This window comes from Sinocyclocheilus grahami, unplaced genomic scaffold (assembly GCF_001515645.1).
Source record: "Sinocyclocheilus grahami isolate Dianchi unplaced genomic scaffold, SAMN03320097.WGS_v1.1 scaffold4.1, whole genome shotgun sequence".
In the NCBI taxonomy this organism is placed as follows: Eukaryota; Metazoa; Chordata; class Actinopteri; order Cypriniformes; family Cyprinidae; genus Sinocyclocheilus; species Sinocyclocheilus grahami.
In genome coordinates, this window is record NW_015505183.1 from 746721 (window position 1) to 769688 (window position 22968).

At 37.5% G+C, this 22968-nt stretch overlaps 3 protein-coding genes across 10 annotated transcripts in view; 1 reads left to right on the plus strand and 2 right to left on the minus strand.

Annotated features, from left to right (window-relative positions):
• The window catches only part of LOC107582353 (striatin-3-like), a 36246-nt gene extending 27046 nt beyond the window's left edge, over positions 1 to 9200 (minus strand). For both annotated transcript variants that reach the window (XM_016268160.1, XM_016268152.1), the window contains exon 1: positions 8634 to 9200. In XM_016268160.1, coding sequence (XP_016123646.1) covers positions 8634 to 8897 — 264 coding nt within the window. In that variant the 5' untranslated portion in view covers positions 8898 to 9200. The remainder of the gene's footprint in view (positions 1 to 8633) is intronic.
• On the plus strand, positions 8063 to 11355 carry LOC107582370 (AP-4 complex subunit sigma-1-like). 2 transcript variants are annotated; one of them, XM_016268179.1, is made up of 6 exons: positions 8063 to 8269; positions 10051 to 10209; positions 10585 to 10671; positions 10775 to 10843; positions 10962 to 10973; positions 11092 to 11355. In XM_016268179.1, exons 2-6 carry the CDS (start codon positions 10066 to 10068, stop codon positions 11218 to 11220), a joined length of 441 nt encoding a protein of 146 aa, XP_016123665.1. In that variant the 5' UTR covers positions 8063 to 8269; positions 10051 to 10065; the 3' UTR covers positions 11221 to 11355. The 2 variants fall into 2 exon arrangements, with proteins under 2 accessions (XP_016123665.1, XP_016123655.1); XM_016268169.1 differs by having other exon boundaries at positions 8064 to 8269; positions 10048 to 10209.
• A 271-nt stretch (positions 11356 to 11626) lies between these two features.
• LOC107582380 (E3 ubiquitin-protein ligase HECTD1-like) overlaps positions 11627 to 22968 on the minus strand; it is a 37199-nt gene continuing 25857 nt past the window's right edge. For 5 of the 6 annotated variants that reach the window (XM_016268209.1, XM_016268224.1, XM_016268217.1 and 2 more), the window contains 14 exons: positions 22039 to 22261; positions 21885 to 21939; positions 21391 to 21573; positions 20819 to 21032; positions 20651 to 20733; positions 20327 to 20454; positions 20015 to 20216; positions 19147 to 19284; positions 14800 to 15407; positions 14381 to 14459; positions 13440 to 13533; positions 13022 to 13172; positions 12547 to 12691; positions 11627 to 12440 (listed from right to left, as the gene is read on the minus strand). In XM_016268209.1, coding sequence (XP_016123695.1) covers positions 12303 to 12440; positions 12547 to 12691; positions 13022 to 13172; positions 13440 to 13533; positions 14381 to 14459; positions 14800 to 15407; positions 19147 to 19284; positions 20015 to 20216; positions 20327 to 20454; positions 20651 to 20733; positions 20819 to 21032; positions 21391 to 21573; positions 21885 to 21939; positions 22039 to 22261 — 2441 coding nt within the window. In that variant the 3' untranslated portion in view covers positions 11627 to 12302. The remainder of the gene's footprint in view (positions 12441 to 12546; positions 12692 to 13021; positions 13173 to 13439; positions 13534 to 14380; positions 14460 to 14799; positions 15408 to 19146; positions 19285 to 20014; positions 20217 to 20326; positions 20455 to 20650; positions 20734 to 20818; positions 21033 to 21390; positions 21574 to 21884; positions 21940 to 22038; positions 22262 to 22968) is intronic. The other variant, XM_016268232.1, reaches the window with a different exon arrangement.

Genomic DNA, 22968 nt, shown 5'->3' on the forward strand with positions numbered 1-22968 from the left:
TTGTCTTGCTTTTCAAAGAAAAAAAATAAATTACAAAACAACCATTTAAAAATATTTAACACTAAACATTTTTAACATTCTAGCAGACACTATACCAACAAAGCACAATTTAACTTAAAATTAATAAGTTAGTAAAATAATAATTTTTGGCCATCAGACCCCCTTCTTGAATCAGGCATGTATTTATTTTTTTACTGTACAATTAAAACAGCCTTGCTTTTTAAACATTAGAAAATATTACAGATCCTAATTTGAACACTATGTGTGAATGTTATAATAAATGTATTAAAACATAGCTGTTGTAATGATTATTATCATTATTATTGTCTTACTTTTTATTTTATTTTACAGAACAACAGTAAACTTACAATACAAACATTTATGAATGTTGATAAGAGTTCTTGCTTTTTCTCAACTTTTATTTTGGCAGAAACACGCAGGAAGAGCTCAATAGGGCCTTTCGCACCGCAGGAACCTTTTCATAGTACCAGAACTAATTGTGGAACTACCCACTTTTCGACGTGTTCGCACCGCCGGAACTGGGAGCGATTTTAGTACCGGACTGCCTTTTTCGAGAACCAAATTAGCTCCTACTCCGGAGCAGGGTCTAACCAGCACAACTGGTACTAATCGTGACGTAAGTAGACATTGATTGGCCAAACGCGTATGAAAACGCCCTCACCCGCCATGATTTAAAACTCCGTGTAAACATACTGTAAGCATGTCAACTTATTTCGCAAGTATGGAGATCAGCGATAGATGGACGGACACTGAAGTGCAGGCACTTGTAGAAAATGTAGCACTGCCAGTTGTCGTTGGAGATTCTTAGTCCTCCTTTCCGTTCTTTCAGTCGCTTTACGTATACGTCGACTTTCCATGTCCACTGTGAAACCCACAGCTCCAATCACAGCGTCCTCCATCCTCCTGTTGTTAATGTTGTTTTTCTTTGTTTCTGTTGTTGAACGCCGCGCACATATGACGTCGCTGTTGACCGGCTTACGTCACTTCTTAGTACATACTCTCGGTGCGAATGCAACCCTTTAAATGGTACTGGAAAATAGTTCGCGCAAAATCGTCCCAGTACTTTAGTACCGTACGTTTAGTTCTGGAAATAAAGCCGTGCGAAAGGGCCTAATGCTTATTTTTGTTGACAACAGATTTATAAATGAGTCTCATTACGAATACGTCGTACGTATCGCATTGTCACATGCCTTGTAAAAATTCATAAAAATGTGACTGAGCAACTGACGACTGTATCAGCGCAGATTTTCCTCGCGCTTTGGACTTTGAACCCTGGTTAACAAGCAGATCTGCTGTGAGTTCGTGCACGCGCTGTCAGAATACATGCAATGCGTGCGTCGATTAGAAAACATAACGTTCTGCAGTTTATTTACTGATTGTTTAAGGCCATTTCATGATTTCAATCATCATACAGTAACCAGCAACAATCACCCCTTCCTCTTCTCATTGAAGACATGCGACGCAGTCCTAAACAGTCTCTCGCTGTCGGTGCTTGTAATGATTTTTCACACTGCTGACGTGTGTGCTGCATAATAAAGTGTGCGCGCCTCTCACTCTACACTGGTTGCTATTTGATCGCGTCATATCATTGTTCAGTACAATTTATTCTGTCTTTTCGCTTATTCGGCCGAACACCAAAATTGCTTTTTGTGCTATTTTCGCCTGAATAATTTCGGTTGCCGAACATTCGGTGCATCCGTTATTGAACAACTTGTTGTGCAGTATGTAAAGGGGGGAAATTAAAGTGCTTGCAAGATTCTTTAGTTAAATGTATATGTATAAAATTTATTTTATAAAAAAAGACCATATATATTTTTAGACACTGCTTTAAAGGTTCACAGTTTAAGTTTACAATTGTAACATACGTCATAACATTTTGATCTGAACAAAAGAATTATCTGCTTAATATCAATGAAAAAAAAAGTGGTTGCAGGATTCCTAAAGAAAACAAAACAATTGTAAAACAATAAAATAAATAGGCCTACAGATGTTAAACATTCTCAGAACCTTTCAACTTGGATTTCACAGGTTTTTCAGTTTGTATTTATAAATACATGGAAAATAAATGAAATACGCGGAATCGCCGAGACCGTGACGCGAGCACCGCCCCAGCTGCAAAAAACGCCCCCAACACAAGAGAAAGCTGCAGCCGAACCTACAGCCCACCGCACCCCGTGCGAAGGCTCTTCACACGGGACGTGGCAAGCGGCGGAACCGAGGTGGCGCCCGCGCTGCAGTCCCAGGGTGGATGTTACCACAAAAGCTCAAATGTGCCACACTTCAGCTTTGTACACCGACAGCGAACGATATTAATGCTAACATTAGTGGCGTGCCCTAATGCTAGTATTTCCTGTCACTGTTAAAGTTCAGAGATGAAGACTGCTATCTAGCGGTCGGGATATGAACTCAAAACGAAACAAATTCCATGAATCTTGTATGAATTTTTTTAATTTGATATTCCGTTTTTGAGAATCGATACAGTATCACCAAACAAAATATCGCGATACTCACGTGTATCGATATTTTCTTACACCCCCTACTTCTGATTGGCCATTGCATTCATAAACTCATCAGAATCATGTGTGATTGGTTATAACTCGCAACACATTAAAAACGTGTAAAAAGAAATACTATAGAACAGACAAGCCCTAATATTAATTAGATAATAATACAAGCCTGATAATAACAACAATAATAATAATTAGGGATGCGCCAATACCATTTTTTCAATACCGATCCGATCCCAAAAATTCTGAGTATTTGCCGATACCGATCCGATACTAGCAGTTTTTTTTAAATCAATGTAGAATTTCTATACCTCTGTGCGTTGAACTGATCATCACTATTTTGCATTTAACACAATCTACGAAATGTAGACAACTTCATTATACAGAAAATTAATAAATTAAAAAATATATAATCATAATCTATGACAAAAATACTATTATAAACTATGTTAGTGGATAATTCAGCAGCAAAAGTTACTCTAGAAAAATGATGAGCGCACAATAATTTGATCAAATCTAAACATTTAGTGAAAACATTATTTAGTGGGGAACAAATAAAAGTCAATAAGTGTAGGACTAAATCTGGTAAAAAGGTACACATGGCTCTTTGTATTGTTGTAAAATACATTCATGAAAAACAAGTAAATATATTTATGTATAAATATATACTATAAAATTAAAAGACATTTCTTTTAAATGTATAGCACAGTAATGAGGCAGCAGCATATGATAGATCGGACAGAACAAAAAGGCTATTAACAATCTAAAATGAAAGGCTCCAATACAGAGCGGCACAAAGCGTTTATGTGCATCCCGTGCACAGAATGATGCACTTGAGTCAACATGAAATCACAGCTCTCTGCGTAGAAAAGTTCAAAGCACAGAGATGAGATATTGATGTGTAGTGTATTAATCTGTGATAGTCTTTTCTTTTAACATTTTTACATTTCAGTTACTGTGCGCGTGTGAAGAACAATTTATAGTGCTCTGCTCTCTACTACAGTGTTGTGATCTAACAGACACCCGGCAGAAAGTAACATGATTCAGAAATAGTATTAAACTCCAGCTAGATAAAGTTATTTTATGCAGAACCATTTATCTTTATCTACAGATCAAATATAATAATAGGAACATTGAATGATCTTGGAGAGAGTTTCATCGTTTTGACTTTAATAACTGAACGCGACGCACAGTTTGAAAGCTGAATGGAGGATGACTGACAGCTTCAGCGGAGAGAAGAGTTTACGTCAATTTGAATTTAACAACTTAAATATTCATCCGTACCTCACATTAAACTATGGAACGATTTCAAAACAATTGGAATATAGTACACGGAAACTTTATGGTGCTTTATAATGTTTTTGTGCCTTTCGTGGGGCTTAACAATAACACAATAGTATATGCACAATATCGAATATGGATCTGACCAATACCCGATTCAGCAGAAAATGGCAGTATCGAAGCTGATACCGATACTGAGTATCGGATTGGTGCATCTCTGATAATAATAATCTTCTTGATATCATCAAAGACATCAGCCATTGGCAATATCTCTGACTATCGTTGATACACGATACTATTGTCTATTGGTACAACCCTAGTGCTGGCAGGTAATACTATGGAACACTGTTGTATTAAAACAGCATTTCTAGTGTCAGCAGAGTGTGAGAATGGCTAGTACATATGGTCAGGAACAGCTGGCTGCTCACAGCCCCAAGCATCTCTGATGCTTGCTGGAATTCTCTGTCACCTACCAGATTTAAAGATCGGCAGAACAGCATTTCAGCTGTGTGAACTGAACACAGACACTAAAAATACTCAGTGCTGTGGGAGAAAAACAGCTGAAAGAGGGGACCCTATGGGTTTAATAATAGTACAATGGAAATATACTGGAAATGTAATAGTACAATGTTTATATAAGTAAAATGTGTATAAACCAAACCGAATAGCACATCTGAAACAAAACTTCATATTTCAGTTAGAAATAAACAGCATGAAAGTCTATTTAAGAAAGCATAATATTGTTACAAAATGATTAATTAAAACTGGATGCCACTACAATATGCCAATTCCAAAAAATACAACATTCACCATTATACAAGAGTTAGTTCTGGTCATCACACTTGACTGGTTAGGGTTAGACTATAGGACGTCTGACTGCATTTATTATGCTGTTTGTCTGTATTCACGAAATTTCAGATCAAAGTACATGAGCGGTACAAAGTGGAAGCAAAGTGACTATATTTGACAATATTTGTTAGTGAAGAAGAAATACACAAACTAATTGTTTTTTTGTTCCAAATGGAAGATATTTGATATTAATTACTTGTCTATTCCAGTTAGGGATGTAACGGTATGAAAATGTCTTATCACGATTATAGTGACCAAAATGATCACATCGGTTATCAGTATTATCACGGTATTGTTAAAATGTGCTGGAGATGTTAAAAAAGTACCGACACATAAATCACTTCAAAGTTTTATATTTAAAAATCAACAAACAACAAATAAAATGAGTTTAAACTGAAGTACTACATTTACAACTAAAACTAAAAATAAAGCTAATTAGAAAAAAAACATAACAAAACTACAAAAACAACAAAACAAAAATAAACTAAAATGAAAACTGAAAATATAAAATAAAAGGCAATTCAAAATGTTAATAAATACAATAAGGATATGTAGGGCTGGACAATAATTCAATATCAATATGTATTGCGATATAATTTTTTTCAATAACGGTGATATGATTTTTAAACACATTTCTGATATGCATTACCAGTTTCCCATACATTGATTTATTTGTGCCGTTTAACTTCGTTGAATAAACATGAGCACTGCACGTTTCAAAATCATAACACGGCGGGTGTTTTATATGAATGTATCTCTGAAGGGAACCGACTGTCTTCAGAATAGTTTAGATGGCATTTTGATCTGATAAAGTAGCGTTCATGAGCGGAGCTGCTTTGTTTACAGCCATTACTGCGGAAACCACTAGTTTCATCACTCTAAAAGCACCTCCTGCTGGCAGAGAATGAGTTTGCATTTTCAATAAGCCCGTCTCCAGCAACATTTCCAGTTTTTGTTGTTGTTCAATTTTTTTTGTTTTCTGCAGCGACTCGGAGCACTTTTCATACCCTTTTTTTCTGGCTGAAGCACATTTGTTTCAATCTATAAGAATAATCAGCCTACACTACCAGTCAAACATTTTTGAACAGTAAGATTTTTAATGTTTTTTTTTTTTAAGAATTCTCTTCTGCTCACCAAGCCTGCATTTATTTGATCCAAAGTACAGCAAAAACAGTAAAATGTTGAAATATTTTTACTATTTAAAATTGCTTTCTATTTGAATAGATTTTAAAATGTAATTTATTCCTGTGATCATACATAGGTACATTTTCAGCATCATTACTCCAGTCTTCAGTGTCACATGATCCTTCAGAAATCATTTTAATATGCTGATTTGCTGATTATCAATATTTAAAACAGTTGAGTACATTTTTTTTTCAGGATTCTTTGATGAACAGAAAGATCCAAAGATCAGCATTTATCTGAAATAAAAAGCTTTTGTAACATTATACACTATTCCATTCAGTATAATTTTTATTAACATTTTGGGAAAGAAATTATAGAAATTAATACTTTTATTTAGCAAGGATGCTTAAAATTGATCAAAAGTGATGATAAAGGCATTTATAATGTTACAAAAGATTTCTATTTCAGATTATAGAAATTATATCGTATCGACCGAAATTAAGAAATATATATCGTGATATCAATTTTGGCCATATCGTCTAGCTCTAAGGATATGTAAATATTACTAAAATAGCACTGCTTTATTAAACTGCTGAATAGAAGCTAAAAATGCTGTTGAATACCTGTGACTGAGTAAGTGTGACTCTGAATTGTTTGGCAATCATTTTGATTTCAGTTAGAACTTGTCAGATGTTAACATATGAAGAAGATGATGGCAGAGATGTATAGACATTCATGAAAGTTACAATGTGACAAATATAAAACCTGCACTTGACAATCTCTAATGGCTGGAGAGCCATGACTCTGAAGATGGTGCTACCATGACCTACAAACCCTGAGCTAACCCAGATAACACAAATCAGGCCCTTTCCCCATGTGACTGCTCAGGACATCTCTGCTAGCAGCTATGCCTACGAGGCCCAACAAACTGACAAGAACAGTTTCACATCAATTAGAGCCAGACATTGTCAAAGCAGAACTAAACAACTATCCCATTACGATAACATTAGCTATGTCTCCTACACATACACAAGATGCTAAATGCATGGAAGAGCTCCCGATAATGGACACAAACATCTGCATGCAAGGCTGGAGAATCAAAACATTCATATTTAATAACGATTCATGATTCGATATGGTTTAACTTTTAGAATTCATTTGTTTGTGGCATGTTGTTCAGTGTGAGTCTGATGATTAGGTGGCAAGTGAACATCTGAAACATGGAATGCGGAGCAGATAAACAAGACCAACCCTTTTTCTGAGAAAACCTGGATGGTATGAGTGTGGGAGAGTACAAGCTGACTTGCTCTGAATAATGAAAAGTGCCCATTAAGTTTGAGCTGGGAGTCATCCTGAAAGTATGTCACTGAACAAGTCTGTACAGGGGTGGTGAAAACTCCTCAGCCTCCTAAGGGAAGACGTCCTGCCCCAGGCCTTCCAGCTCCTTTTCCTCATTCACAAAAGCTAAACTGCCACTCTCAGCTCTAGTAGGCTTTAAAAATATGACCGCTACACCCATTAATACAGGTAACATAACACTTCAAGTAATAGTTTACCCAAAAACAGTAGTGTTGCAATGTATAAAACACAGCTCATACAAAATAAAAATGTAAACTAAGAAGCTGTCTGTTTGTCATGTGGAGATATTTTTCTTTTATGTCCCACAGAAGTACGTATGTCGGTCATACAGGTTTGGAGACACATGAGGATGACAATTTTCATCTTTGAGTACACTATTCCATTAAGAACAAGTTATTGCAGCTGTTAAAGGTATGGCTGTCAAAACAACCTGCACACACAAAACTGGTCAAATTGTTTTTGTGTCGCACAAAGTCAGTCATACTGGTTTGGTAAAAACATCAGGGTGAACAAATTAATATGATGGTGAAATATATTTGCTGATACATTCAGATATTTAAACATGCTAATCAGAAAGGGAACACAACTAGCGAGACTCTCCGCTCACAACACTCTTGAAGGGATATTTGACCCAAAACTGAACATTAAGTCATCACTTACTCGCCCTCATGCTGTTCCCAGCCTTTATAACTTTCTTATGTGAAGTATAAATGAAGATGTTGGTCAAAATGTTAGCAACTCGCAGTCTCGGTCTCCATTACTTGCATTGCATCTCCTCCCACAGAATGAACGTGAATGGTGACTGTCGCTGTCATTCTGCCTAATATCTTTTTCCAGTGAACTCTCAGGTTAATCAGAAAGAAACGGCTTCGTTTACTTTTTATCGTTTTAAAAGAACGGATATAGTGTGTCACAAAAACAGTGTGCCTTTACAGTGGGGTGTGAAAGTGAGCGCTAGTAGGAAGGATCAATACAAGAAGCGACCCATACGGGCGCCATATTGACCAAAACAAAATGGCAGAACAAGAGAATAGTTGACAAAGTCTGCTGGCTTTCATTGACAGATGCCTTCTCGTGACACGATTAATCCGCAACAACGACTATTAGATCGGCTCCTGTGCTCGAGGGTAAGACAATCTGACTCGATCGTACCGAGTGTCGCGTAATATCGTTAATACAGCGATGTCATATTAGCTTAGCTTAGCTCAGCCCATCCACACTACGAGCGACGCAACGCACTAGATCGCTGTATTAAAATGTAAGCATACTAAATGTCATGTCACGCATACTTGGAGTGCAGACAGATTCGTTTATTATAATGGAAGTGTGTAAGTTTAGCATAAATGGGGCGGACAGGAAGCTCGCGAGCTCTGTAGTAAATTGCTTAGTAAATCAACGTTAAGTCTTCGATTAAAGCAGCCGATCTGATGGCGATCAATGTCCCGACTTGGGGTTTCTAACTAGTGTGTCAGCAAATCCTCGGGTCTGTACCTGGAGCTCGGCCCTCTCCACATCCCAGTGCGCCCTTTCCATCTCGAAACGGGCCCATTCGTGCTGGATGTAGTGTAAAATCCCCGGGATAGTGTACTGCTGGGGCCTGGGCATCTCGTCTTGCTGTTGCTGAACCATAGGCGCTCCTCCAGAGCTGGCGATCTGGGGATTAATGCTGTTGTTGCCCTGCTGCGGTGCGGGCTGCTGCTGCTGCTGTCTCTGGGCGGCCATTCCTCCTCCTCCTCCGCCGGGCTGTTCATCCATGTTTAAAAATAGTAAAGTCCTGCTAGAAGTCGCCGATTGTTTCCCCTCAGCCCTCCCTTCTTTACCGTTCGTGTAGCGATGCGACGTCGCCCTGCCCCCCCACGAAATAGGCTGGCACCCGAGCGGCTGTAGTGGATTTCGTGTCAGCGCACGGATTTGCCGGCCGCCATTAGTCCAATCCCTGGATGTGAGTGTCCTACTGCGGGGGTGTGTATGTGAGTGAGGACTGGCGCGCGCGCTGCATGATGGGACGCGTTCACCCAACCCTGCGCTGTCTCAAGTCATCCGAATACAGACTGCCGGGCGGACACTGCGCATGCGTGGACGACCAGATCAATGACGAGCTCTGTACCTGACGATATTAAAATATGGCCTTGAAAATTAGATATACATATATAACGTAGTGCGGACGTAAGTCAAATATCAAATAGCTTCAACTGATATAGTGAGATTTTTTTTCTTTTCTTTTCAAAATGTAAAGGTGTGCTCTGTTTTGTTTATTTCAAATATTTGTTCCTACAAAAATTAACAGCACGTTTGAAAAAAATATTCCAATGATGTACACAAAGGTGAAAAAAAAATCTACCGTTAAACATTTTACAGTATTAACAATAATTGTGGTAACTGATATTTTGGTGAAAACTATTGGTTATGTATGTATTTTATTGATCAGTTTACAAATAACAACTGTGATCATTTGATTTACTATTGGCGTAATTTCTATTTTTTTTTATATATAAAAATGTGGCATTGACAATAGCAATATATATATAGTAGGGCAGATTAAAAAATTTTTTTTTTAAAGGTACACTTGTCTTTTGCTCATTTCAAATATTTCACACTCTTTAAAAATAAAAATAATTAAAGTATTTAACAACCACTGTGAGAAATATTCAAATGAAAATGAAAAAAAAGCTGTATTTTTCTACATGGAGCAGGTCGCCCCCTCATGACCAGCTCTGTCAAACAATTCACTTAGCAGTAATAATTTTACTGTAGTAAGAATAATTGTGGTAACTGTGGTATTTTGGTGAAAATTGTTATTTACCAAAAATTATTTTATTAATCAGTTTACAAATAACTGCGCTATTTTTTTTATACCCTTCCAGTTGTTTGCTGACATAATGACGTAATTTCTCCTTCTCTCTAGCAGTGGCCACTCTTCTGAATGACTATGATCAAGTTCCTACTTATGGTCAACAAACAGGGGCAGACTCGCCTATCCAAGTATTATGAACAAGTGGAGCTGGGGAAGAGAGCAGCTCTGGAAGCTGATGTGGTCAGGGGATGCCTCGCGCGGAGGAAGGAAGAGGTCAGTCACGTTTCACATTTACTTTCAAATGAATGGTTAACCACACTACTTGTATCACTAGCCATTGTTTACCGTGCAAAATATTATGAATATAGACAACTAAACAGACATGCAAATATTACTGACCCTCAGGGGAGATATATTGATAAACAACAGAAACATCAAGCAGTGTACACATTATGCAAGCATTACTGTATGAGAAATGTATATCTACACATATAATTGACATATGCAAGTAGTCACCCACCTTGTAGACTTCAAGTCTGTGGTTGAGTTTTATTTAAAAAAATTAAAATCTTCAAACTTGACTGTTGAGAAATAAAATCTGCTGCTGAACTCCAGATGTCTTAGTCTTTTCTTTTTCTTCTTCCTCAGTGTTCATTTGTGGAGTATAAGGACTACAAATTGGTCTATCGACAGTACGCAGCACTTTTTGTTGTTGTTGGCATCACTGAAAATGAGGTTCGCTATATTATTGGGGAAATGTTCTAATTACTGGCATAATCATTGGGAATCAGTATTTTTTTTAAAATCTGATTTATGGTCTCTGCCCTCTTTCACACAGAATGAACTCTCAATCTATGAACTTGTGCACAACTTCGTCGAGGTGTTAGACAAGTATTTCAGTCGTGTGGTGAGTACTGATTCCTTTTGATTAAGGATGGAATATTACAACTTTGAGTAAAGACATAAATGAAATGTCTTATGTTCACTTACGATTGATTTATCGGTTTTCCTTTTTTCTCTCTCAGAGTGAGTTGGATGTATCCTTTTGTAAATGAAATTACACATTAAGTATTATTGACCAATCTTGGCTATGATTATTTCTTCAGTGATACATGTGTATTTATAGGAGGGTTTCATTCCTTAATGCACGATCAGATCATGTTCAATTTAGATAAAGTGCACATTATACTTGATGAAATGATCCTGAATGGACACATTGTGGAGACAAACAAGAACCGGATACTGGCACCACTACTGGCCCTGGACAAGATGGCTGAAAGCTGATCCAATCTTATAAATAAAGGGTTCTCACTAGTCTAAACTTAGGGTTCATCTTCCATTAAATTGTTTATAAATTTTTTTGATGTGATCGGTAATAATCCCAATGCATTGTCAAAGATGTCTAAAAGTTCCTCTTAATAAAGGAACTACAGACAACAAAATGTGAATCACATTCAGGAACAGAAATATTTGTGTCAGTTCATCATCAGCTGGGAAAAAGCAAACAAGACAGTATTGATACTTTGCAAACATTTTAATGATTATTTTTGGAGCATACACATTTGAAAATATTTGTTTAATTCAAACTGCAACTTGAGTTAAATAAATGTTTATAATATACAAAGAAAATACAAGGGAAAGCACGCTTGCTTTTTGCTTTGTCTTTTTTCTTTTCTTTTCTTTTTTTTTAAATGTGCCTTGCACACAGAACCAGTGTTTCTGTATCTATAGCTTTATTGTAAAATTACACAAATGCACTCAGGGTCTTTGATCCTTTAGCAGGGCAATGAACAGTTGAAAACATACTCACACAGTAACGGAAGCAAAAAAGGAAAAGCATGTGCATGATTGAATGTAGACAGATTAAGTAAAACAAAAGAAAGAAAAAAATCCTAATATTTCAACAATGCAGGCACTACTAAAACTTAAAACCTGTTAAGGAAATGCCCAAACACTCTATAGTTAGCTCTACAGAAGCAGGTGTGCTTGTGTCCAGGGTCTGACGCTGCAGATGGTGATATCTGGGTCTGAAAAAGATGATCCATGACAAAATGTACAATGAACCTGGTGTAATGACAGTAAACACAGTAGGTGAGGAGAGACTACCCTGGCTGCCAGCGGCTCAAGCCCTTAAAGCGGTAGAGTGACCTGGGAAAGGCCTTGTGAAGCCGTCAGTGGAGGAGGAGACCCTAATGGGTTTCAGGAGCTAGTGGAGCTGTGGTGGGACTGTTTTCCTGTTTATTTGGGTACATGTGAGGTGCTTAGGGAAAAAGGATTTCATCAGCGCACAGGTTTATTTTCTGCAACAAAACACGACAGGCTTCACCAGCATGGGAGTTGGGGTCAATGATGTAGGGAGAGCATGCTCAGTTGAGGTGGAAGCCCTTCTCCATAGTGGCAGCGAGGAGGCGCTCTCTCATGATCTCTTCGGAGGAATATTCCGGCAACTTCAAGTAGTGCACACACGTGTTGACTGAAGGATAGCTGGCATCTGTAGCATCAACCTAGAGGAGAAAAGACAAAAGCAGGTATGAAGGGAGACTCTTAGTTGTTATCTTAATTGGCTGTGTTTTAGCATGATAGATTTTATTAAATTGCATGCTTGCATACCTTCCGGACTATTGTGAGACGTGGATGGAGGTTGGCCAGTCCACCAGGGGGCAGGGTCGAGCAGCCTGTAGTGAATTGGAGGAAGGCTTTCCTCTCATCAGATGACATTCCACACAGCACTCGAATAAAGCGCAAGAAACCAGGACTGCAATACAATTTAATCATCAGCATGATATATACTGTATGAAATGTGGCCAAGCAAGTTATTTAATATATTTGACAATTTAGGAAAGCTGAACATGAAACCTTTATTTCAAAGAGGTTTACATGTACCATATTATTCAGCCATTATATGTATATTAATACACTACTACTACAATATTGCATTAGATAATGACTATAGTACCAATATATTTACATGCATGTTATAAATTTCGCTCCATATCTTAAACAGTTTTTTTTTTTTTTACATTTAAAAAAGGGGGGGGAAAAAACACGAAATATTATAAAATGGAGAAATAACAGTAGTGTCTACCTGTCCCGCGTGTAGCCAAGTTTAGGTTCTGTGTAGTTAACAATGTCTTCAGCGGTCCAGGATGGAGACTGGTTGCCACACAAGATCATCTGCACCTCTTTATGACTAAATGAGCTGAGCTTCTCCATAGGAAACACCCTGTTAAAGCCCTCTGTAGCAAATCAAATACAGACTGCCATTAGAACAAAAGATCAAACATATTGCATTTTTTGTGTGTATGTGTTTTTTATACATTTCACATTTAGCAACATATTTGTAACTAAAGAATAATGTTGTAAAAAAAGCTCATTCATAATAAATTGATATCTGAAATGTCTCTCTCTTGAACAGCCAGATTACATGTTCTTTAACTGTGTAGCTCCAGCGTATTGAAAGTACAGGGCATGAGCGTATTTGAGGCCTGCCAATCCTGTCATACCTCTAAAGGCTTCCATTTGCTTCTGGATTCCTGTGTGCATGCAGAAGTCAAACATGAGCTCTACGTACTCCTCTGCGTTTTCCATGGTGACCATCTGATGAGAGGACAGCAGAATTATTAGCATTCATATCTTATTCCGTAAAAGATGACACCAAAAACAGTGAATTACATAATTACAGATACTAAGCAAGCAGTGTGTTTAAAATAGACACATACACCACCGTTCCGAAGTTTGGGGTCGGTAAGATCTTATTCTCATAGAGCTGCATTTATTTGATCAAAAATAGAGTTAAAAAAAACATTGTGAAATATTACTATTTAAAATAACGTTTTATTCTATTAATATATTTTAAATTGTAATTTATTCCTGTGATGGTAAAGCTGAATTTTCAGCAGCCATTACTCCAAACTTCAGAGTCACGTGACTTTTCAGAAAACATTCTGATATGCTGATTTGGTGCTCAGGAAAAAATGATTATGATCAATGTTGAAAACAGTTGTGCTGCTTAATATTTCTGGATATAGCGATATTTTTTTTTGTGAAAAAAATATTACTTGGAAAAAACTGATTTTCATGAATCTATACATGGATTTTTACATAATGCACAAGTCTTTACTGTCACTTTTGATTAATTTATTGCATCCTTGCTATAAATAAATAAATAGAAGAAATTATCTTACTGACCCACAACTTTTGAACAGTAGTTTAATTTGATCAAGATGACAAGAAGCAGAGGTTCTAAGGGTGATAGCACTGCTATACCAATACAGGTATAATTAATGTATTGGCATAACTACAAATACGCAAAATAATCAAACCCACAAAAAATGATTTCAGTTTCATAGAGAGGTAGACTGTTTTGAATGGCTGGATCATCGGGATTTTGTACAACAGTACACACAGGACACTAGATGGTGTGTCAGGACAACATGGGACTTACCTCATCCTCTCCATTGGGTTTCAAGTCTACGGATGAGAAACCGTGTACTTTGGATGATGGACAGAACTGGAAATTTAATCTAATAACAAAAATAAAACATTAAATGAGTAACGTCAGTAAATAAAATACCCTGCACAAAGCAAGGAAGTAACATGAAACAAACTAATTTTAGGTTATGCTTTTAAACGTGTCCTTGTTACAGTATAATTACACAATTAAGTACTGAGTAATATTAACATGCATTTACTGTATGGTTAAGGTTCGGTTTAGGTTATATGCTTGTAATTATGTATAATTACCTGTTATTACAATATTAAATGTATAACACAAGGAGACTGCATAACATATTACAAGGAGACTGTAAATTACTTTTGTATATTAATCAAAGAAAATTAGGTAAAGTGATATTTATCTCTCACCCTAGATCTTCTACACTAAGGGGTGGGCCAGAGCCCATAGGGTTCTTCAGCATGAGATCCTGTAGCCGTGTGTTCTTCTCATCCTCTGACAGACTCTTATTGCCCAGGATCTGCCTGCGCTTCCCAGACAGTGCCTTCAGCTCTTTCAGGAACTGTGCTCTGTGAGGATTCACCAGTTCAAAGTCCTCCCAGGTCAAGATGCCATGATACCAAGCTGGTGGCTTGGGCTTGGGTGGGTCAAGGATGAACTCGGACTTGGAGTCTTCATCAAAGCTACCCACTGAGTATGTGTCCTGACCCTCCTCGGTGGAGGCTTCGGACTGGATTTCAGAGAAGTGGCAATCCGACTCGACACGAGTTTGATAAAGTAGCTTACTCATGTTGCTTTTGATGTCGCCCATACAGAGCAGTTTGAAGAAAGGCTGGGATATGGGCAGGTCCACAAGCCGGTTGTCCTGGATGCATTTGGCCAAAAAGACACCAAGGAACAGGAAAAGCTTGGTGATGCGCTCCAGTTCATCACTGTCCTGAGGGAAGGGAGCAGGGAAAAGGCCGCAGGAACGCTGCACATAATAGCCTGGTGGTTTCAAGCCTCCGCCCAGATCCACCTGATAAAAAAATGGAAAAAGTTAATTAAACCTCTGGGGTCTGAAGGGGTTTTGGGGCCCTGGAAAAGTTGACATGCCCTGACATGTGCTTTTTTTCCCTCAGTATCTTAAAAACATGTGTCTAAAGAAAACAAATGGCTAAAGTCTGATTACACTGTATTCAGCACAAACTGTGCTACAATAATAGGCAACATGAATGTACATGTTTGTGTTTTTGAGTAGGGCTGGGTATCATTCAAAAAAGTTCGATATCGATACCGGTTCCTGAACGATACTTTATTTGACACCAATTTTATGAAATCCATTTTAACAAGATTACATTACCTCAAAATACTTGCATTACACATTACCTCATAAAACTTTTTTTTTTTTAGTTTGTTGAGGTTTTTAGACTCAAAGACTCTCGTGAGCCACTGCACAAAGGAACAAAATGTAACCGACACAAATCAGTGCAAATAGTTTTAATAAAGATCAAATAGTTTTCAGTGCTGTGAGGCTCACTGCTGCATATTTAAGATCTTTAAATCACTCAGCAGTTCTTTAATAGGCAACATGAATGTACATGTTTGTGTTTTTGAGTAGGGCTGGGTATCATTCAAAAAAGTTCGATATCGATACCGGTTCCTGAACGATACTTTATTTGACACCAATTTTATGAAATCCATTTTAACAAGATTACATTACCTCAAAATACTTGCATTACACATTACCTCAAAACTTTTTATTTTTTTAGTTTGTTGAGGTTTTTAGACTCAAAGACTCTCGTGAGCCACTGCACAAAGGAACAAAATGTAACCGACACAAATCAGTGCAAATAGTTTTAATAAAGATCAAATAGTTTTCAGTGCTGTGAGGCTCACTGCTGCATATTTAAGATCTTTAAATCACTCAGCAGTTCTTTTAAAAAAAAAAAAAAAAATATATATATATATATATATATATTTGGCATGTCCACTTTTTCAGGAGACAGACAAGACCTCTCTTCACTGATGAAGTACCCAGGAATAATGTCCCTAGTGTGTTTTCGTTTTAAAAAGCATAGCTTAAACAGAATCATTTCTATTCATTTAGCTGCTTCCAGTGCCGTCTGCCCGTTTTCTCTTCCGCGATCGCCGTTCTGACTCAAAGGAAGCTCATTCGCTGTTCATATGTCCCTCGTATTACACGTTCATAACCCTGTGTCCGATGATGAACATGCACTACATTTCCAGAAAAATATTTATAGGGATGAAACATGAAGCTAACAAACACGCGATTATGACAGTATATGATTTGAATGTGATTTTCATGAGATTCTGCCTATTTTAATAATACAGTGTGTTTACATGAGAAATGCTAAGCAGGTGTAGCAATTAGCTTGATATAAAATGCTACAAGTAACATGTTTCTTCAACATTAAATGGCCAAGACACACATTAGGATTGCAATCGGAAGTTATTGGAAACACTCAATGGTGGTTTAAAGCGAGTTTTGAGTAAAAGCATAGTATACATTTTATGAATTGTCTTGTGTAGCATGATGCTACAGTGTGGATGAATGGTCATGAAACATGTGTTTTCCTTGATGCCTCACCAGAGCCAATCACTGAATTAGACACAAAGCATGGTGTATGCTTATTGGCTCACTGACGATGATGATTAACCCCATAGGTATCGAAATTTGGTACAGAGCGACAAGACATTTTTCGATACTCGATGGTATCGAGGCAATTTGGTCTGTGCCTAAAAAGTATTGAACTCAATGCCAAGCCCTATTTTTGAGAAAACAATGTTTATACATGGTTAGTGAAAGAATAACATTTTTCACTGAAAATAAGGCCATAAAACACATACAGAACATTTGTCCACAAGACTTTTGAGAACTGGGTGTGGTAGACTCGAGTTTTTGCTATAAAATAATGTGAAAATAATCCTGCCAACTCATTCACAAAAAAACAATACATTGATCTAACTTTTGTAAGACATGTTTTGTGTTAGAAAGGCCGTATGCAAGGGAGTGACAATGGCCATGAATATTTAGTGATTCACACCTGAGAGACAAAGGGCCCACCCCTAACGGCCTATCAGTGTGACTGTGACTTGAGAGGCAGGTAAGAAAGAATGTGAGGAGAGTAAATAATGTGGGTTTTGATTATTTGTATTTTATTTACAATACAGTATATTCAAATTATACACAACATATATATGAAGGTCAAAGACACATAATTGGGCACACTGATCTAAACACAGAGACTTGAACAGTCACGCACCTTTGTGCCATTACTGAAACAAATCCTGTTCAACTGTTGAAACAAGTAAACCATACCTGGTATTTCCAAGGTGTTTGAAGTTTCTTTCCATGCATTCAAGAAAAAAACCCAGCCCCATCACCAGTAGTCAAGGAGCTAATTTGACCATATTTGTGTAGAATATCAGCCCAGTGTAGTAGAACAGTTTTTGATGTTGGTACAGTGCTCTCAGAGAAAAACAGTTTGAAGAGAAGTCTTCAAGGTATCTGGGCACCAAAAAAAACATCTGTTAGCATGTTGATATCAGGAGCAACTATATTATTGCATTAGCAATCACTAATATTGGCCACTCATAACTTGTTAAAAAAACAAACAAAAAAAACAACATGATTTTGTAGTCATAAACAAAAGCATGCTTTGTATGTGTTATACAATACAAAAACATTTCATGTCTGAGAAACTAAATTATTATTGTTATGTTATAACCATCTACATATATTCATGAACGTTATTTCACAGCAAAGATTGGTCTAAACATTTGAGACTAACATTCATAGTGTTACAGTGTAAATACTTATATGTTTTATATTTTATAAAACATAAAAAAAACCCTGGTGGCATGAGACATTTAGATGCAACGAAATGAAACATATTTCAAAATGTTTCACTTGATTTCATACATTTAGTCAGGAATTATGGTTTGGGAAAAGTCTAACTAGTAAAATGTGTACAAGTTACATCACAATAACACAGTAACAACTAATGCAAGTAATGAAACATAACTTACTCGTCAGAAATGATCTCCTCCGCTGCTTAATCCGTGCATCGCGTTCTTCTTCTGAGGTAAATTCTAGCTTATTCCTCTCAGCGCATCTTCTTCCAGAAACAAAAATGATCTGAGATGAACTTGATGAATCTTCTTGCTTTGTTTACGGAGGTGATGTGGGCGTTTACAGGCTCACGCGTCTCACGTGGATGATTACCGTATGAATATCACGAGCTGCGCGTGGCCGTGATCAAATTACAAATAATGAGCTCAGACGGGAAAAACTGGACCTCGCGTTGGTTTCATACGGATTACTTTATCAGAGAATATTTGTTTTTAACATGACTGACCTCATTTAAAAGTAGGCACTTCAAGCTTTCTATAGATATATTTCTCATGTGTGTGTCAAGCATTCTGAGTTTTGGTTCATTTTAGTGACGCGTTTTAGAAAGAAGTTCACGGAGACCGAGACGGCAGAAAACGCAACTTTTTTGTTATTCTTTATTGTTATTATTATTATGAGTATATACAAATAAAAGTAGACCCTTTACAGATTCAAATGATGTATTGCTCTTATTTGTACGCTCAAAAAAATGACCAAATCAAATCAAGATCAAATAATTGAAGTTCTTTTCAGTGTTAAGGAAAAAATGCAACAAAACGCGCCAGAGGGTTAATCAGAGCCAATTAAAAACAATCTGTCATATCTGGGCTAGTGCCTTAAGATGAAGCAGTCAAATACTTACTTGACGTGACTCATCATCCGGGAAGTCGTCGTCACAGAGCCAGATACCAAGGGAAGTCCTCTGGAACTCTGCAGCCACGAGAGCATAGAACTCCAGGGTGGGTCCAAGACCAGTGCCCTCCTCCCCCTGGAACTCCACCTGTGCAAAAAAAACAATCATTATCAGTCTTCACCAAACAGCCTGAAACAGATTGTAACTGCTGTAGAGCAGTGGTTCTCAACCAGGAGGCCATAGGGAGCCACTGGATGAATTATTTTATTACATAAAAATATTATTTCATATAATTTAAAGAAAAATAAATTTTTATTGAGAAACATACAGAATGAGAAACTTACAGAAATTACTAAATGAATTATGTTTAAACTATCAACACTCCCAATTTCAGTAAATAGAAGCAAAATTGTCATATTTACAGCAGAAATAACAGAAGAAATATCTTAGCCAATACACTGTGGTGGAAAAGCTTGAGACTACACTGAAAACCTGGATTTATTTTCACATTTCAACCTGGAAAAAAAACAGTTGCAGGATTTAAAGATTACTAAAAAAAAACTACTAAATCATTTCTAGGAGTCTTTTCTATGCAAAAATGTAATTAATGGAATTGATCATCAAACTCCTTTGTATGTTTTTCCTTCCACTGTTGCACAAGATGCTATTTGTATTGTGCTGAATGATCATCATGTTTTACATACACTTGTGGAGCTCAAGTGTTGCTATCATTAAAACAAAAAGACATGCCAAATGCAGTAAAACTGTACAGGTATATGTACAATGAAAATATAATATAAACAAAAGCATTTTCACTAGCAGTCTCAGATTTTTAGACCCCACAATTTTTCTGCAAACATTATGTTGTGGCGTTTACCTCCAGTACAGACTTTCTGTCAGCATGTATCTGCATCACACTCTCAGCCCACTCCATCATACTCTCTCTGCGAGGCACCTTGACACGCTCATGCTTGAGCCGACCTACACGGAACTCGCCAGGATCATCACGGCGAACTGTTGTGGATGGCCGGGAACGTTCCATAGTGGCTTCTCTTCGGTTCTGGAGCCAGACAATTGCCCTAGAGAGAGAGAGAGAGAGATGCAAATTCTCAAATCGATGTTTCACAATTTTAGTACTCTAGAATATTGTATGAAGTAAAAATCTCTTTCAATACTACAAATCACACACCTGGAGGCTCCAAATGCAGTGCAGGTAAAATAAAGCTGCCGGGTTTCAAATGGTATGAGGAAAGGACACTTGCTGGTTAACTGTTCACACCAGTCTGGGAGAGCCCCGCTAGCCAGGGCCAGTGGCTCCTAAAAGACAACACAAAAACACAGAAATATTTTGTAACATTACACGTCTTTACTGTCACTTTTGATCAATTTAAAGCATTCTTGCTGAATAAAAGTATTATTTCAAACTAACATAAAAAATCTTACTGACCCCTAACTTTTGAACAGTATTTTATCTACAATGTATATAACATGCATAATTAACACATCAATTTACCTCGATCTGCTGCAGGATTTGGGTTGTAATTTTTTTGCTGGTGAATTCCTCAGGTAATGCATTGAACTGCAGCTCTTCCACATCTACACAAAGAAATGTGACTTATGAATGCATACTAATAGAGAAAATAACTGATTGAAGACGATGCTCTGCGGACAAACTCCTTACCTTCCTGTAGTGTGCGGCCAGATGACGGTTCTCCTCCAATAGTAAATAGGATGCGCAAGAGCTGCAGGACATCCTCTACGCTGCAGGCGCTCTGTCCTGAGCCCGCCTTGGCCTGAGCCTGCTCGCGTGCAGCACTCAGAATGTCACAGCTCTGCATGGCGGACAACGTTCCTGAACTCAGTCCTGAAGATCTGCAGCCATGCTCACAGAAGTCCTGCAAAACCACATATGAACTGTTAACACAAACTACTTGTAATGTTTCCTCCCAACCCTTTTATAACAATCACAACTGCATTCTTACTAAATTATATAGTTTATGGCCAAAGACGACAACAAAAAAATAAAAATCAAAGCAAATAGAGAACAAAGTCCACAATGACACCTAAAAACTTTCATGGTACAACATTTACACCCATTTAGGCAATAAAATTTACAAAAGGACAGCAACAACTGTCTAACAGGTGGCTACACAAGTGACAGTAAAGCAAGAAATAGAAAAATACTTGAAAAACAGAGAAGGGAAAATAAAGATGGTATGTATAGATATATGCACATCCGATGGCATTTTATACCTTGTATGCAGCAATGAGCTGCGAACAATTTCTGTTTTTCCTAATACTTTTATTAGAACCGGTTAATTTCCAGCGGCGCAGGAAAGTTGAGTCTGCATTCTTCTGCATGTAGGTTATCAAGTCATTCTTTGGTAATTCATCTGTGCCAAGGTACTGTTCCACATGCTCTACAGACCAGCAACCCTACAACAGGAAGAACCAAATGTTGGTCTTTCCTGATTGTAAAGTCTCACGCAATACACATGCATTACAGTAGGTTTAACCACTAGAGAGCCCGTGCATTTAACAATAGATACCACTGGGAGTCATTTCGCAGTCACCTGGCTTTAAGGTTAGTGATGGCTGACAGACAGTTTACTGAGAAGGAGCATTTACACATTGTCGACAGCCACAGAAAAATCATAGCCAAGATTTTAATGAGCCGAAGAGAGCGAATGAAAGGAAGATAGGTAGAGAGATAGTGTGGAGCAGAGACGTTAAAAATGTGTCATTACCATCTTTCCACTCTCTCTTTCTTTGTCAGTGTCCTTCAATTCTCTGTACATTATCCTACAAAAAAAAAAAGTTTATAAACGGATGTCTAGGAGAACACACTACATAAATGGAAACATTTTGATATGAAAAACAACTGTCAAATGATTGACTCACGTATATGTAGGTTCCCAGATGCGTCTAAGCTTGTCAGGTTTAATAGCACCATTGCATGAGAGCTGGAGAAGCTTTTGGACATAGTAGAAAATGGTGGACTTGAAGTTGTTGAGAGGTAGTTCTACTTCTCTAGTTGTCCCTAGACCTGCTACTTTCAGGATGAGAGCCAGACGGGGTGAAGGTGTACACTCAACCTCCTCCTGTACTTCTGAGCGAGGTGTACCTGTGAGCACATTAAACATGAATTTTGCAATGTAAAAATCACAATGGATTGCTGTGCTTGGCTCAGCAGCCAACCAGTGTTATTGTTAACTAAAAATATAAATATTTGTTGATTTAAATAATGCTGAAATAAAAAAAAAATAAATAAAAATAAAAATAAATGAAAACTTACTTTTCATTTTGTAGCCAAGGTAATGTTGCTAATTTTTGCTTATGTTAAAGGGGTCATATGATGCGATTTCAATTTTTCCTTTCTCTTTGGAGTGTTACAAGCTCTTGGTGCATAAAGAAGATCTGTAAAGTTGCAAAGACTAAAGTCTCAAATCCAAAGAGATATTCTGGTAACACTTTACTTGAAGGGGTGTGCATAAGACTGACATGTCATGTCATGATTATGAAGGTGTCATGTCAGTCTTATGCACACCCCTTCAAGTAAAGTGTAACCGATATTCTTTATAAACGTTAAGAGTTAACCACTCCTACCTAAAAAGGCTTGTTCTAACATGCCCCACATGTCTACATCACGATGTGGGAAGATTTGCATAACGGCGCCCAAATTTTCACGCAAAGAAAGGCGGCGTAACTTTTATTCTCACTGTAGTATTGTTGCGGCCGCCATGTCGTGAAAGGCGCTGTGTGCTTCGTTGTGAAAGCGAAACTACTTTGTTTGGTCTTCCAAAAGAGGACGATATCCGCTTCGTCATGCCT

Bases quoted from the DNA above. Each gene is read 5' to 3' on its own strand.
- LOC107582370 (XM_016268179.1), top strand. From the start codon at position 10,066: ATGACTATGATCAAGTTCCTACTTATGGTCAACAAACAGGGGCAGACT. The intron at 10,210-10,584 runs GTCAGTCACGTT...CTTCTTCCTCAG, and splicing joins TCGCGCGGAGGAAGGAAGAG to TGTTCATTTGTGGAGTATAA. The intron at 10,672-10,774 runs GTTCGCTATATT...TCTTTCACACAG, and splicing joins TTGGCATCACTGAAAATGAG to AATGAACTCTCAATCTATGA.